The sequence below is a fragment of the Sminthopsis crassicaudata genome, chromosome 4, assembly GCF_048593235.1.
Source record: "Sminthopsis crassicaudata isolate SCR6 chromosome 4, ASM4859323v1, whole genome shotgun sequence".
Taxonomy (NCBI): Eukaryota; Metazoa; Chordata; class Mammalia; order Dasyuromorphia; family Dasyuridae; genus Sminthopsis; species Sminthopsis crassicaudata.
Genome location: NC_133620.1, coordinates 59747442 through 59761461, shown reverse-complemented (window position 1 = coordinate 59761461; position 14020 = coordinate 59747442). Strand labels below are relative to the sequence as shown.

The 14020-nt window shown below is 36.1% G+C and overlaps 1 protein-coding gene across 6 annotated transcripts in view; it reads right to left on the bottom strand.

Annotated features, from left to right (window-relative positions):
* DNM3 (dynamin 3) overlaps positions 1-12859 on the bottom strand; it is a 562491-nt gene extending 549632 nt beyond the window's left edge. For all 6 annotated transcript variants that reach the window (XM_074308351.1, XM_074308353.1, XM_074308348.1 and 3 more), the window contains exon 1: positions 12501-12859. In XM_074308351.1, the coding sequence (XP_074164452.1) occupies positions 12501-12661 (161 nt within the window). In that variant the 5' untranslated portion in view covers positions 12662-12859. The remainder of the gene's footprint in view (positions 1-12500) is intronic.
* Between the last annotated feature and the right edge of the window lie 1161 nt (positions 12860-14020).

The window sequence follows — 14020 nt, the reverse complement described above, 5'->3', positions numbered from 1 at the left end:
CTAACACAGACATTCTCTTTAATACTTCAATACTGACTAAATAATTTTAATGTTCTTTAACCCAAGTATTATGCTAAACTAATGTAAAACTCAGTTCAAACATCATACATACTCATTTCACAAATATTTTAAGTGCCTATTATGTGAAAGGTCACAAAAATTAGATATCCCCAAAGTAGAAGAATCTTTCTTTAAATTTAAATATCATTTAAACCATGTTTGACTGGATCTAAAGTAAAAATCATACCCTAGATTTAAAATTTTCAGTTTCCTATTTTTTTATCAAAAATCTTTCAAATGCATTCCAACTACATTTTTATAAACTTCAAAAGAGCAGTGATTTCAACAACATGTCTAATCCATCCTCCAACCTCATTGCCAGTAATGGCCACCATCATGAGCTGCCATGACCAAAAAAAAAGTCTGCATTTGATGTTCAACCTTCTAATAAGCTTCTCTAAGGCTGAATCTGAGATAGAAGACAGTTTATTATTAGGCTTGCATTTGAAGTTTTTCTGGCTTATTAAAATATATCCAAACTTGCAATCTGCTGTTGAAGCCCTCAAGTATTCAATCACCATCACACCTAAGCCAGTAACTTAGGAGCATTGTTTTTGTCTGTTTTTATTTTTTTTTACCATCCAGAAAATACTCGTTAGGTTTCATCTCTTTCTCAAGTTTTGTCTCATGAGTATTTAAAAGAACATATTCTAAAACTAGATTAGCTCTAGTCTATCAGATTGTTTCTTTAAATTAATTATGCTTTCTGATTTACTTCTCTCTTCCAGACCAATGACAGTGAGATTCTGAGGAAGCTCTATTTCCTGAATGCATCTGTATATAGTATTCATGCTAACATAAATACTTAAAAGTAATAAGGAACTGACAATAAGACAAAATCAGGTAGGAACATTAAAAGCATATTTAAAACTGTTAGCAGAATTTTATGTAAAATATAAAATAAATTATAGACTTATACGCCTAAGTAAAATGCAGCATTTGTCTCATAATTCAGGAATTAAGCATACAGATCCTTTTATATAGCCATCCTGTTTTTCTCATCAATTAAACCTTCCAAGTTTATCATGCTGCAATTTCTCTTTAAAACTGTTGCCATGAATTGCTGGTGAGCTCTATTCTAAAAATATCTGCCAGATGTAAAAGATAACAAATTTAACAAAAGAAGTTAATTAGAGGAGTACAAACTTTCTAGTTCATAAGTGGATCGTGCATATCAAAACTTTTCTCAATTCCTTTTATCTTTTAATATTACATTCTGCCAGGAAGTGAAAAAAAAATCTTTCAATGTCTCTTGATGATCTACTCACTAAAAGGAAAGAAGGCGAAAGGAAAAACACAGTAGAGAAGTGGAAAAAAGGAAGAGCACAAGATCAAAAGGAAAGAGGAAAAGGAAGAGTAAATCTGAGAGGGAGGAACTCTAGGAATAATGAAAGGAAAGGAGACTCAAATTTCACCACTCTGATTTCTAATTTCAGAACCAATGATACTAACATTTTACATGTCTTTTGGCTTCTCTGTACCCTAATGCAGCAATAAGCTATTGGCAAAATTAAATGAGGGACCATGCTTTTCACAAACATAAAATAATCAGAATAATTTGGCACTGAAAAGTAAGGGAAGCTGAGATAAAATTAAGGAGTGATAGTGAAAATAAGCACTATTTTATTTTTTTAAAGTGTGGATTAGACATTTTCATTAGATAAGATATTTGACATTTAGTCTTCCTGCCTTTTTAAAAGATTTTTTCTTTAACAGATTTATTGATTTGGCATTTCTTGGCATTTAGTATCTTTCTATGTCTCTCAGCTTATTACTTTTGCTGAGTTTTATACCAGATCACTGATAATAAGAGAAATACAATTCAACAAGGTTTTACCTCAAACACTCAGATTGGCAAAGACAACAAAAGATAAAAATACTAGAAGTGTTGCAGAAACACACTAATATTCTGGAAAGCAATTCTTTGATTCAGAAATCCTATTGTCATCTTATATCCCAAGGAAGTGACAAACAAAAAAAAAGATCCCAAGTAGTTTAAAATATACCAGGGGAAAAAAAGTAAGTAATTGCCTATGAATTGGGCAATGCTTAAACAAATTATGATAAATAAATGCAATGAAATATTATTGTGAGATGAAAAGAAATGGATATGGAAAAATTAGAGAGAAGATGGCATTATTGGGATGTAAAGGAGACCTGATTCCCCATAAATATTACAATAAAGTTCTATTTCTGCATCAGAACAATGATACACCCAAAAGGAAAAGCTATAAACTCTTTTATCCAATCTACAATGGCATAAAAACCTGCCAGGATCCTCTGGAAGCTGAACAAAGTAGACAAATGGCAGATAGAGAGCCTAGAAGGATAGGCAGAATTTAGGCAATGCATTAGCTGGGCCATGGAGCACCCAAGCAGTCCAGGCCCAGACACAAGAGGAGAAGCAGATATGGCCACATATTGGGAAATAAAAGAACACAATCTACAGCACCTGGGTGAGATCAGATAGGGCCCCCTTTACAGCATGTGACAGCAATGACTCTGGGTTTGGACCTGGAAACAAAGTAGAGAAAACCAAAGTCCTGCTCCATCAAGAGCAAACCAAAGCCCAAGAATATCTACAGAAGGAAGAGCCTAGTCTTAATCATGACATCTAGAACCAAGAAGGACCTGCTTAAATCACAGAAGAATATAGGACAAAGCAGAATATTAATCAAGCACAAAACCTCCCTTCAGAAACTGTAGTTGGAAATATGAGTGAGCAAAAGAAAATGCTGAGAACAGTGGGAGAATCTTGAACTGAAAGAGATAAAGAGCAAATATAAACCCAGAAGAAGGGAACAATTCCACAAGTCCAAGTACACTTTGAGAGAAAAGAATTTTCTGACCACAAGGACAAGAGTACCTGGGGAAAAACCCAAAACAAAAGATATAAAATATAATGTTAAAAGAGGGGGAAAGATAGGGAGGAAAAAATGAGAAAGAAAATTGACAGATTAGAATAGAGGATGCTAAACATCTAAGAATTGAACTGCCTGTAAATTAGAATGAACTATACAAAAATCAATGACATCATAAGATAATAAGAAATACCGCATTGAAATCAAAATCTTTGAAAAAATGATGAAAATGCAAATTAACTGCCATCAAAAACAACTGACCTGGAAAACAGGTCAAGGAAAAATGAAATAAGAATCATTGTAATACATGACATCTAAATAGTGAAAGGAAAAATTATTCAAATTGAAGGAATAAATGGACAGTTAAACTATAATATTAGAGGAGGACAATGTATGCCTTTAAGACCTATACAAATCAGGCCACCTGGTTGGTATAGTGGCTAGAGCACTAACCCTGAAATGAGGAAGACCCGAATTCAAATGTGACCTTAGACACAACATTTCATGGCTGTGTGATGTTGGCAAGTCACTTAGCCCCAAATGCCTCAGGAAAAAAAAAAACCTACACAATTCTAACAATAAAGAACATTAATTTAAGGACCTGAACAAAAATTTAGAAAAATTAGCAATTACAGGTTTCTGGTGATTTACAAATGATAACAGAAAATCATTTATATATTTCTCAACTACGCACAAATTGTAAAATTGACCACATATTGGATGTGAAACTATTACAACAAATGTATAAATGAAAAAATAAATAAATCCTATACTGAGCATAACATAATAAAATTATATTAAATAAATTACTTTTGAAGAAATGATTGATAAAATAATTGAAAATGAATTATTTAAGCCCAAGGAACCAGTGGGTCAAAGAACAAATCAAAGAAAAATTCATCAAAGAATGTGACAATAATGAGACTGTATGCCAAAAGTTAAAGATTACAAGTAATACCATCTCTGGGTCTCCATTTTTTCATTTGGAATATAAATATAGTTTTAATATAATAGTTCACCTTTAAGATCTTTTCTAGCTCTAAAACCTAAAACTCATGGTTCATTACCCTCCTCCCTCTAACAACATAATTAGGAGCAATTCATAGAAAAAGTGCAGGCACAGATTTAAATCCAGAGACAAGTAACTTGACCAAGATCATTCATTCAGTGATATAATCACTATTAGAAACCAGGTCCTTTGACTCAGAATCCAGAACTCTTTCCATCAAATCACCAGAAAACTCCTCTTCTATATTACAACTCTAAAATATTTAAATAAAATTGTTCTGTCTCCCCTGTCTATTCTTCTCCAGGCTAAAGATCCCCAGGTGCAATAACCTGTGTTCACACAGTCATTTTCTATCTCACTATCCTAGTCACCCTCACATGGATGGATTGTGGTCCAGCCTGTATACAACCTTTTCTAAATATAACATTACTATGGCCTCCCTCTAAACACTATACTTTTCTTAATACAACTTTAAGAAAGGATTAGGTTTTTTTGGCTACTATGTTTAATTTCTAACACATATTGAGCATGCAGTCTTAAAAGGATAAGATTTCACTTGAACTTGAAGAGTGAGTAAGATGTTGATTTTTTATACCCAAGTATAGAATTTTACATTTGCTCCTGATAAATTTCAGTTTTCTCAATTCAGCCCATTATGACAGTCTGTAAAGATTGTGGACTCTATGTAGAGCCTGTCATATACTTTAGTTATCACCTCTAGCTTTTTGGCATCTACATAGTTGATAAGAATGGTATTTGTGTCTATCCAAGTCATAACAAAAAAATTTTTAAGTCAAATCTAAGGACAAATCCTTGAGGCATTCCATTAAAGATACATGTTCAACTTGATATCAAGGTATCAATTACTATTTTTTTAGATCTAGTCATTAAACTGAGTCCAAACATGTTTAATTATATTATCATTTAAATCACATTTCTTCATTTTGTCTACAAAGAAAAATACAGTTTTCAAAAAGCATCTCGCAGACTAGGTTTATAGCATTTTTCTTACCAAGCAATCTACTCTATGAGGAGAAAAAGGAGGAAAGGGAAGTTAGAATGGTATGATCTGTTGTTAATGAAAACATGCTAGTTTTTCCCTGATAAGTTTTCCTTTCAAAATGTTCTTACACTGATCTTATAACATATTCTACAGTTTTTCCAGGAAGAAAAATTGCTTACTGTAAGTCTATAGTACCCTTTAAAAAAGGTACATTTTCCCTCTTCAGTACTGCAATATTTTGCCCTTTCAACAATCGCTTTTCAAAAATTCCTAATGGTAAGTAGCTTAGCATTAATTTATACAAGTTGTTCAAGCATCATTGGAATTAGTTCATATGACCTGGTAACAAACTCAGTGAGGAAAGTGAGATGTTATCTAACCATCTCCTCATTTTTGGAGGGTTTCCATTCTCTACAAATTATATTTGTTAGCCTTCTCAGTTTAAAAAAGCATTCCCTTGAAAAGAAAATAGAAGTATAATAAGAGTTGAGAAATTCAACATCCTCCTCAGCATCAGTTATCACAGTTTGCTCCAAACATGCCCCTTTTCCTTCTTTTGACCCTAACATATCCAAACACTCAAATGGATTTGTGATTTCATTTTTCTAGATGTTCACTCCAAATATACCCGTCATATCCAAGCTTGCTCATTCAACATTCTTGTCCATATGCTCATATAAGTTCACCACAAGGCATTCACCCAGTGGGCTTAAGTCCTATTTTCTTTCTCCTGGTAGGAGTAAAATAGTTATAAACACATGAGTTATAAACCTTTTGTGCCTTATCCTATTCAAGTAACTAGTCTATTTTCCCTCCCTATCATACATTTCCCTGATGACATCTTTTACTTCTACTTAGAAGCTCTTCATCAGTAAAATGTTACACCTGTGTAAATCTTTAATGTACTTTTCCATTGTCATCTATGTGGTTTATTTTCAGTTCTTCTAATGTCACATAGTTTATATCTCACTGCCAGACAACACCACCAGTACAATATTAGCATTGAAAGTGAGCTTTGGTTTCTGTTAAGATCTCAGGATCATCAAAGGGACCCCACAATTTCCTGGGAGTAATTTAACCTACTTTCTTGATTCTACTCAGTTCTGGGCCCAAATGCCTGTTCATGTATAAATCTATCTCAGATATTTATATTGATGGACAAGCTTTATAGATTGTCCATCCAACTACATGCTATAATCTGGACAACAGACATTCTTCTATTTGGTCTTTCCTAAGTAGACGGTGAATTCAAATTTTTTGTAGTTACAGATCTCTTCCACTGTTCTGGAAATACACAATATCCCTCAAAATGTCATCTGCAAAGACAAACACCCAAGGAATCTTATCATTCTCTTAACCTTGAACTCTGCTCTATAGCTTGTCTATGACAGCACCAAACAACTTTAGCTAATAGACATTTAATGTTTCACTTTATGCTTGTAACAAAGGTCACTGAGAAGGATTATTTCTATTATTAGATTATTCTCATAATCTTGAATGATTTTAATATATGAATGGAAGATGCTGTTTGGAAGATAGCTCTACCAAATCAAATTCATAATCAATAAAGAATAAGCATAGTGTGATATTCTCTACATGTTTCAGCTAACATGTAGAGAAATAGCACAGATGTGACCCTTGGTGGAGTAGCACTTTTGAAAACCTGTTTATCCCTAACAAAATACCTTATCAAGGATGCCCTCAGTTCATGTAAAGATGGAATCACATATTTTGCATAGAAGAGAAAGTAGGTATAAAGATCTAAAATTATTAATATTCTTTCAGTTGCCCCTAACACAGCAAGAAGAAAAAATAATCACAAGATCTGGTTTTGATTGCCAGCTCTGTTACTTACCATGTAAACTTGAACAATTCACCTCTCCTTATGGACCTCACTAAATTAGAAAGCTGAACTGGAGAAACTCTGAGTTCTTTCAAACTCCAAATCCCAAAGTTCTAAGTTAACTCAATTGTGAGTTCTTTTAAAATAGGGATAGCTTTATACTTTTTTTCATCTTTTTCGGAAGCCTAATAAAATACCTTGTACATAAAAGTATTTGTTCTTTTCCAGAAATTTTTAAAATATATTTATTATAAGCCCTCTTGGGTAGGATGAAATGTTAAAAATACTAAAAGTTGTTTTAAAAAAAAGACCTTGGGAAAAGGCTAAAATTTAAAATATAATTGAGATGAAGGGTGTATATCTATATGTTGAATTGAGATTGTCCTTAAATTGTACATATGTTCACATATATATATACATATATGGTAAAAACACTGGTCCTGTACTCATCTTATTTTGTTTGTGGAATAAAATGTCCATTTCTACCTGATTGTTTCTCTGTCAAAATGAAGGACCACAAATTTCTCCCATGTGGGATATTTAACCCTAAGGTGAAACTATCACAGAATACAATTCAAAGATTTAGGCAACACAGGATACTATAGGCTAATTTATAGTTTCTGAATCTTTCTGATAGCTAGAGGCCCACCAACTTGATTAGATTAGCAAAAGTAAGATGATATTATATTGTTCAATATATTCAACCATATTTTTAGGCAGGATATGTATCTTGTTATATATAGTGAGACCACTGTTAATACATAGATAAATTTTATTTTTAATATGAATTATTATAACTATAAATGTTGATTAAAGTACTATTAATACAAATAATTAAATCATGCACCACAAATCAAGAATTTTAGATGACTTGAGTATGTTTTATATGACATTAAATAAATTATGAGATGGCTATATTTTATTTATTGGTCATTAATATTTATCTTTATTTGTAATAGACTTAATACTTGAAAATGCTAGAATTGCATTTCTCTAAAAATATTTGATAACTCACATTGTATTATTTTGGTTTCTCCTTATATGCACTTTTGTCCCCTCACTTCCTATCTAAACACAAAATTCTGAATTAGTGAGATTTATAGAAAATCTTAAATGCCTACACTTAAATACCTAAAGTGATCATTCTAAGTTTCTATTGGAGGGTAAAGACAAATTTCTAGGTACCCCAGATGTGACTATTCTTCTTGAAGCTAGCTGTATCAGTGTGATTGGAATCTAAATCGAACTTAATTCTATTGGAACTAAATAGAAATCTCCCAATAACAACACAAAAAATTACTTAGCTATATTCAACTTATCCATCTTAGGACAGTTAATGTTAAAATTCTAGAATATTGAAGTAAATTAGGTTATTTCAATAGTGATACATCAGCATGTTTTCCCCTTAACATATCTTGCTTTAAAAAAAAAAATACTCTAGGCTTTCCAAAAGCTCTGTTAGTTGTTACCTATTAGTCACAAACCAAATGTGCATATGTTGAGTAGATTTGTTTACTACTTCAAGCTAGAATTTTAAAAAGTGGAATCATCTATCTATACAAAGAACTTAGTGAGCAGTTTACAAGTGTATTATTAAAACCATTTATATAGTAACAACTAGTACAGTTTTCACCTAACATGTCAAAAAACAAGTTATAAACATATAGTTCTTCTAAACAACAATTATCTGTAAGAAGTCTTCACAAAGAAGTATGTGCCAGTAGGGGAAAATGTTTATTTTTAATCTAATGTGATTTTAATGCTATTGGACAATGTTATATAATCTTGTCTTCTTAAGTGGCCAAAGAGTTAGTTCTCACATTATTACTATGAGAACAAAAAATTTAGATAAAATATATATTTGGTAAATATGAGCATTGTGTGTGTCAGAAAAACCAAATTTGAATTCTGCCTCAGACAATAATTAACTTCATGACTCTAGGCAAATTAATCAGTATACCCAGTTTCAGTTTCCTCATCCATCAAATTGAGAAAATAAATAACCCCTACCTCACAGGGTTGTTGTGAAAATCAAATGAGATTGTATATGTAAAGTATCTTGTAAGTTTTTAAGAGTATTATACAAATGTTAACTACTACTTATTGCTGATAAGTAGTAACAGTAATAACTGGTATATGTGTGTATGTATCTTTAAAGTTTATGAAGCACTTTGTATATATTATCTCATTTAAGCCTCACAGCAACATTCAGGTAAGTAGTACATGTATTTATATCCCCATTTTGCAGGTGAGAAAAATGAATCTCAGAGGGACTTAAATGATTTGCCTATGGTTACCCAACTATTCAGGCAGTGACATTACTTGCATCTAAGCCCTTGCTAACTAGAAATCCAATGCCTATTCCTCCATCACATAATGTCACATAATGAACTAAAGAAATGGAAGTATGGAAAGCAAGATTAACTATTGGTAGAGCTCAGTATAAATTACTAAGCCCAGGTCTTTTGACTGTGAATCTAGCATTCTTTCCATTAACACCATATGGTTTTTCTTAAGTACTCCCTTCTTGATAAGTTTTATCATATTTCCTCTTGTTTAAGAAAAACCAACATTAAATCTATCATTTATAACAGCTTACTTCTAACAAATTTTTAAAATTCCATCATTGAGTTTACAGTTGTAGCTTAAAGTTAAAGAAATCCATATATGAAGTCATTCAGTGGTGGCAAAACAATGTATACAGCCAACTTGGGAAGAAGGCAACATTGCTAATCCATTACAAAAGAAACTATGATGTCCACAAATTACTAAAGAGAAATCACATCATTTTCAATGGAAGCCTTCTAGAATGCTAAGGAATTTACAAAAAGCAGCAATAATCAGTGGGTTTACTTGAAGTTGAAATCTTAATTGGTTATACATAAAAGGCAAAATTATAAGGATGAAAAGGGTTCATTTCTATTTCCACTAAATAAAAAAAAAATTATATTTAAATTAGAGGCTAAAATACTGTTATTGGAAAGAATGCATTTATTTTTATCTAAGTCAATGATCAAAACAGACTACCCCATTTACTCTTACAAATAATTAATAATTCTCTCTGTGACAAAAGTCAAAAGGTCATTCTAAGTAAGTTTTTAATATACATGCTTTACTAGACAAAGGTGTCCTCTCTACAGATAACAAGAGCTATAATTTCTGCCAAATGAATTTCCCTTAAAATCATCTTTTTGTCAATATCACAATATTAATTATTAACAAAACTCCCAAGAGAAAAACAAATTTATATACTTGAGCAAATGCAAGAATTTGTATGAAATTTACGATGAGCTTATTTTCTATTCTTTAATTCAAAAGTAAAATCTTGTTTTGCTCAAAAAATACTTGTTTGAAAAGGCAAGTAAGACTTGTCAAAGTCAAAGCAAGGTTGATTCTAAGGGGAAAATACCTTATTACTGCATTACAAAGAACAGCAGGTTTCAACTGTTCTTTGAGGATTGAAATTGACAAAGCCAGTCAAAGCGATCTCTCCAAATAAAGAATTCATATGAACTACCAGTTCTCCTAATTAAGAATATTAAGAATTCATTAAAATACAATTATGTTCACAACATTTAGATTCTTAATCTTTAATTGTCTGAATAAATAACAAAACAATTTAAATCACTGTTGAAATATAGCATGATTTAACACACAAGCTTTTGAAATGCTGGAATGAAAAGTATCCTGTTTTCTATAAGGCCAAGTAAAATTGTCAGTCAAACACAAGATCTTGAAAATGGTGTCACTTTAAACCCAGAGTATTTCTTTTTTCACAAAACCAGAAGGATAATCCTAAAGCATAGAATTATTATAATGCACTTATTTTTGGTTCACTTTTCCTTAGTCCCCTTCTAAGATGACATTAGCAAAATGCTCTATCTTTACTTTTGTAATTTTATTATTTCTCATTCTTCATAACAAATGAATAAATGGAGGTAGACTTGATTACGCAGCTGTCAGAACACTTCAGCTTAATGATTAAGCAGTTGAACTGCACATAGCTCCTGTTCTGTTGCTAACCACATCACCTCCAATCCAGAAAATAATCACTTATTAAAAAAAAAAAAAAAAAAAAAAAAAAAAAAAAAAAAAACCTTCTCAAATTACTGAAACATCTTTTGGAGAAACAAACCAAAAAAAAAAAAAAAAAAAAAACTCATTCTTTTTAAAAATTAGACCCCTCCCAAAAAAACTGAATCATAAACCACCAAGAAGAAAAAAAAAAGATTTTAAATTCTTGGATACCCCTATATACTTTCTCTACTAATGTACATTTCTGACTAGCTTATAGATAGCTCATAGACTTTTTGGTCCTCATTAAGTTTTAAACTGGGCTATTGTTAGCAAATGCCTTGACTATTAAAACAAGGCCACTGAGGTATAGCTGTTCTTTCTATAACTACACAGTGGCAGAAAGTCTTGTTCCTATTTAAATAGTTCTTTCAGTTCTTCCCTCATTCCCTAGTAGGAGTCATGGCAGAAACCACAAGTATCTTTAAGATTCAAATTCAACAGGACAGAATGTCATCTCTGGGTCCTTCAGCAAAATAAAAGCTGAATGAAGGGAAGGAAAAGATGAAAGTGGAGAGGTCTGAGGAAAAAGAGAGTGCTAGAAAGATGCCAGTCAAAATTCACAGGCTGATGTGATGCACTGAATGACATAGCACCCCCAGATGACAAAAGTCCACGTACATAAACAGAGCAGACTCCTTGCCTAGATTTCTGTAAGGCATCTAATTGTGAAAAGATGTAAACGCCACCTTTTATCCTTCAACTCCTGGACAAGAAAGAAAAGATCCAAGAGGAGTTAAGCTACACATTAAGAAATGTCTTTATTTCCCCCTTACCTCCTCGCTCCACTCCCCCCACCCCAACCCACACCCCAAACAAAAGGGAGGGGGGAAGAGAGACACAACAAATGTCTGAAACAGTAGACAGCCGAGCCGAGAGAGGAAAGAACGAAAAGGGGAAGCAAAGGAAACGCTGCTCTGTGGACTGCACAACCCCCCAGATTCTGACGGAGGACCTCTTTGCCGGGCGGATGGAGAGCTTACGGAGAAGAGATAACGGAAAAAGACAACCCGGAGCAGAGCACCAGCGGGCGGCCCAGCTAGGTGACCAGGTCGGGCAGCTAGAGAAGGGCCGGCGTGGGCACAACTGGGGAGGTGAAGGAGGCGCGCTCTCCGCTGTCTCGACCCACCCCACCCCGCGCCAGGCCACGCCAGGACTCGATCCCGGCAGGAGGAAGGGGAGGAAATGGCTTTGTATGACTGGATGAGAGGCAGCCAGTGGACCCCTCCACACATACACACACACATACGCACTCCAGCCAGTGAGGGGCAGGGAGTACTGGAGCAAGATGTACACACACACGCACACACACGCACACACTCTCACACACACGCACACACTCTCTCTCTCTCTCACACACACACATACACTTACACGCAGATGCACACGCACAGCCAGGGTGAGAGACATCCCAGCCTCAGGCCGGCCCGCTGAGTCCCGAGGTCCAGAGCGTCCCCATCACTCCTGCTCGCGCTCCTCTCGCACCGCCCCCTGCCTTGCGCTCGCGACCACCTCCCCAGCCCCTCACCCTCGCTCTGGTTCCGAGTGCTCCGGCCACCCTCCAACCGCCTAGAGTCAAACCGCGGTGCAACCCCCCTCCCTCGCCAAGTCCACCTCCCACCCCCACCCCGCGCGCCCGGCTCCTCTCACCTGCCCACGAAGTTCTCGAGCACCGAGCTCTTGCCCGCGCTCTGGCCGCCCACCACAGCGATCTGCGGCAGCTCCAGCAGGCAGCTCTGCCCCAGCGCCGAGAAGGCGTCCTGCAGCCGGTTCACCAGCGGGATCAGCTCCTCCATCTCCCGGTTCCCCATCTTATCTGCCTGTCTGCCTGCCTGCCTGCCGTCCGGCCGGCCTCGGCTGGCTGTCCCGAACCCCAACCCTCCCCAAGCTTCGTTCCAGAAGCCGCCGCTGCCCTCGGGGTCCTGGTCCGCTGCCCACCCGACGCCCCGGCGCTTTTTGCCCCACAGCAGCCAGTGGGCTCTTCTGACAGCTAAGGGTCCGCACCACGCGTGCGCAGCCGAGGGGGGCGGGGTCGGCGCTCAGCTCAACCCTCCCTCCCCCTCCCCCATCCCCACTCCCCACATACACACGCACACTCAAAAACACATCTATATACGCACTCACACACTTCCCCTTTTCAGCTGCTCTGCCTCCAAGGTTCAGAACAAGACCCCTCTTCTTTGCCCCCTCTCCTTGTCGCCCCCTGTCACTTCTCCCCTTCTGTCCCAGTTGCAGACAGATGTTATAGGCCCCCTGGCAGAGCAGAGTCCTCTCCTTTCTGTGGCGAAGGTAAAAGTGTTTGGGTTAGGAAATGACATAAAAAGTATTGTCTTCCCGCACCACCCTGTGTTCCTCCCTGCTACAGCAGTGGTCCCAGCAATAACAAGGGGGACTCTCCCTCCCCCTCCAATCTCCCACTCATTCCTTGCACTGCTGCCAGATTAATCTTCCTGAAATGCCCGCTTCAACGCCACTCTCCTGCTCCTGAATCTCTAATGGCTCCCCAATGCCCACAGAACTCATTCCAAACACTTCATCCTGTTATTTGACTAGCATCCATTCCATGCTTCCTTAATTCCTTCTAGGTCTCCACAATGTGGCCCCACTCTTCTCCTCCCCACAGTTGTGGTTAGATTGGTATCCTCAATGTCCTTCACACCCTGATATCCCCCTGCTTGAACTGCTCCCCTGCAGAATGCTAAGTATTGTTCAGGACATGAAGGATAAAAGAATTCTAAATCATTGTTCCTACTCTCCAAGAGTTTACAATTCAGTTGGGTGGGAAGACAAAACTAACGGATAAAGCAATGAAAAACCAACACATTGAACTCCCATTCCTATGGTATCTGAAGGTTCACAAAGTATTTGCCTCACAATCACCCTGGGAAGCAGATAACGCTGAAATGATTACACCAGTTTTACAGCTCACAGAAATTATGTGACTAGTCCAAGGTCACACTAGTACACGTATTAGAACCAAGAGAGGCAATGTGGTGTGGTGAAAAATAATGCCTCTGCTGCTTCTAATTTGTGCAGCTCAAATCATTTTACCTCTCCTGGTCTCAGTTTCCTCATCAGCAAAATGAAGAAATCCGCCTATGCTCTCACAGCTCTGAATCCAAGACTAACACCAAAGTCTTTTGTCTCAGTCCAAATATTCAACAGAAATA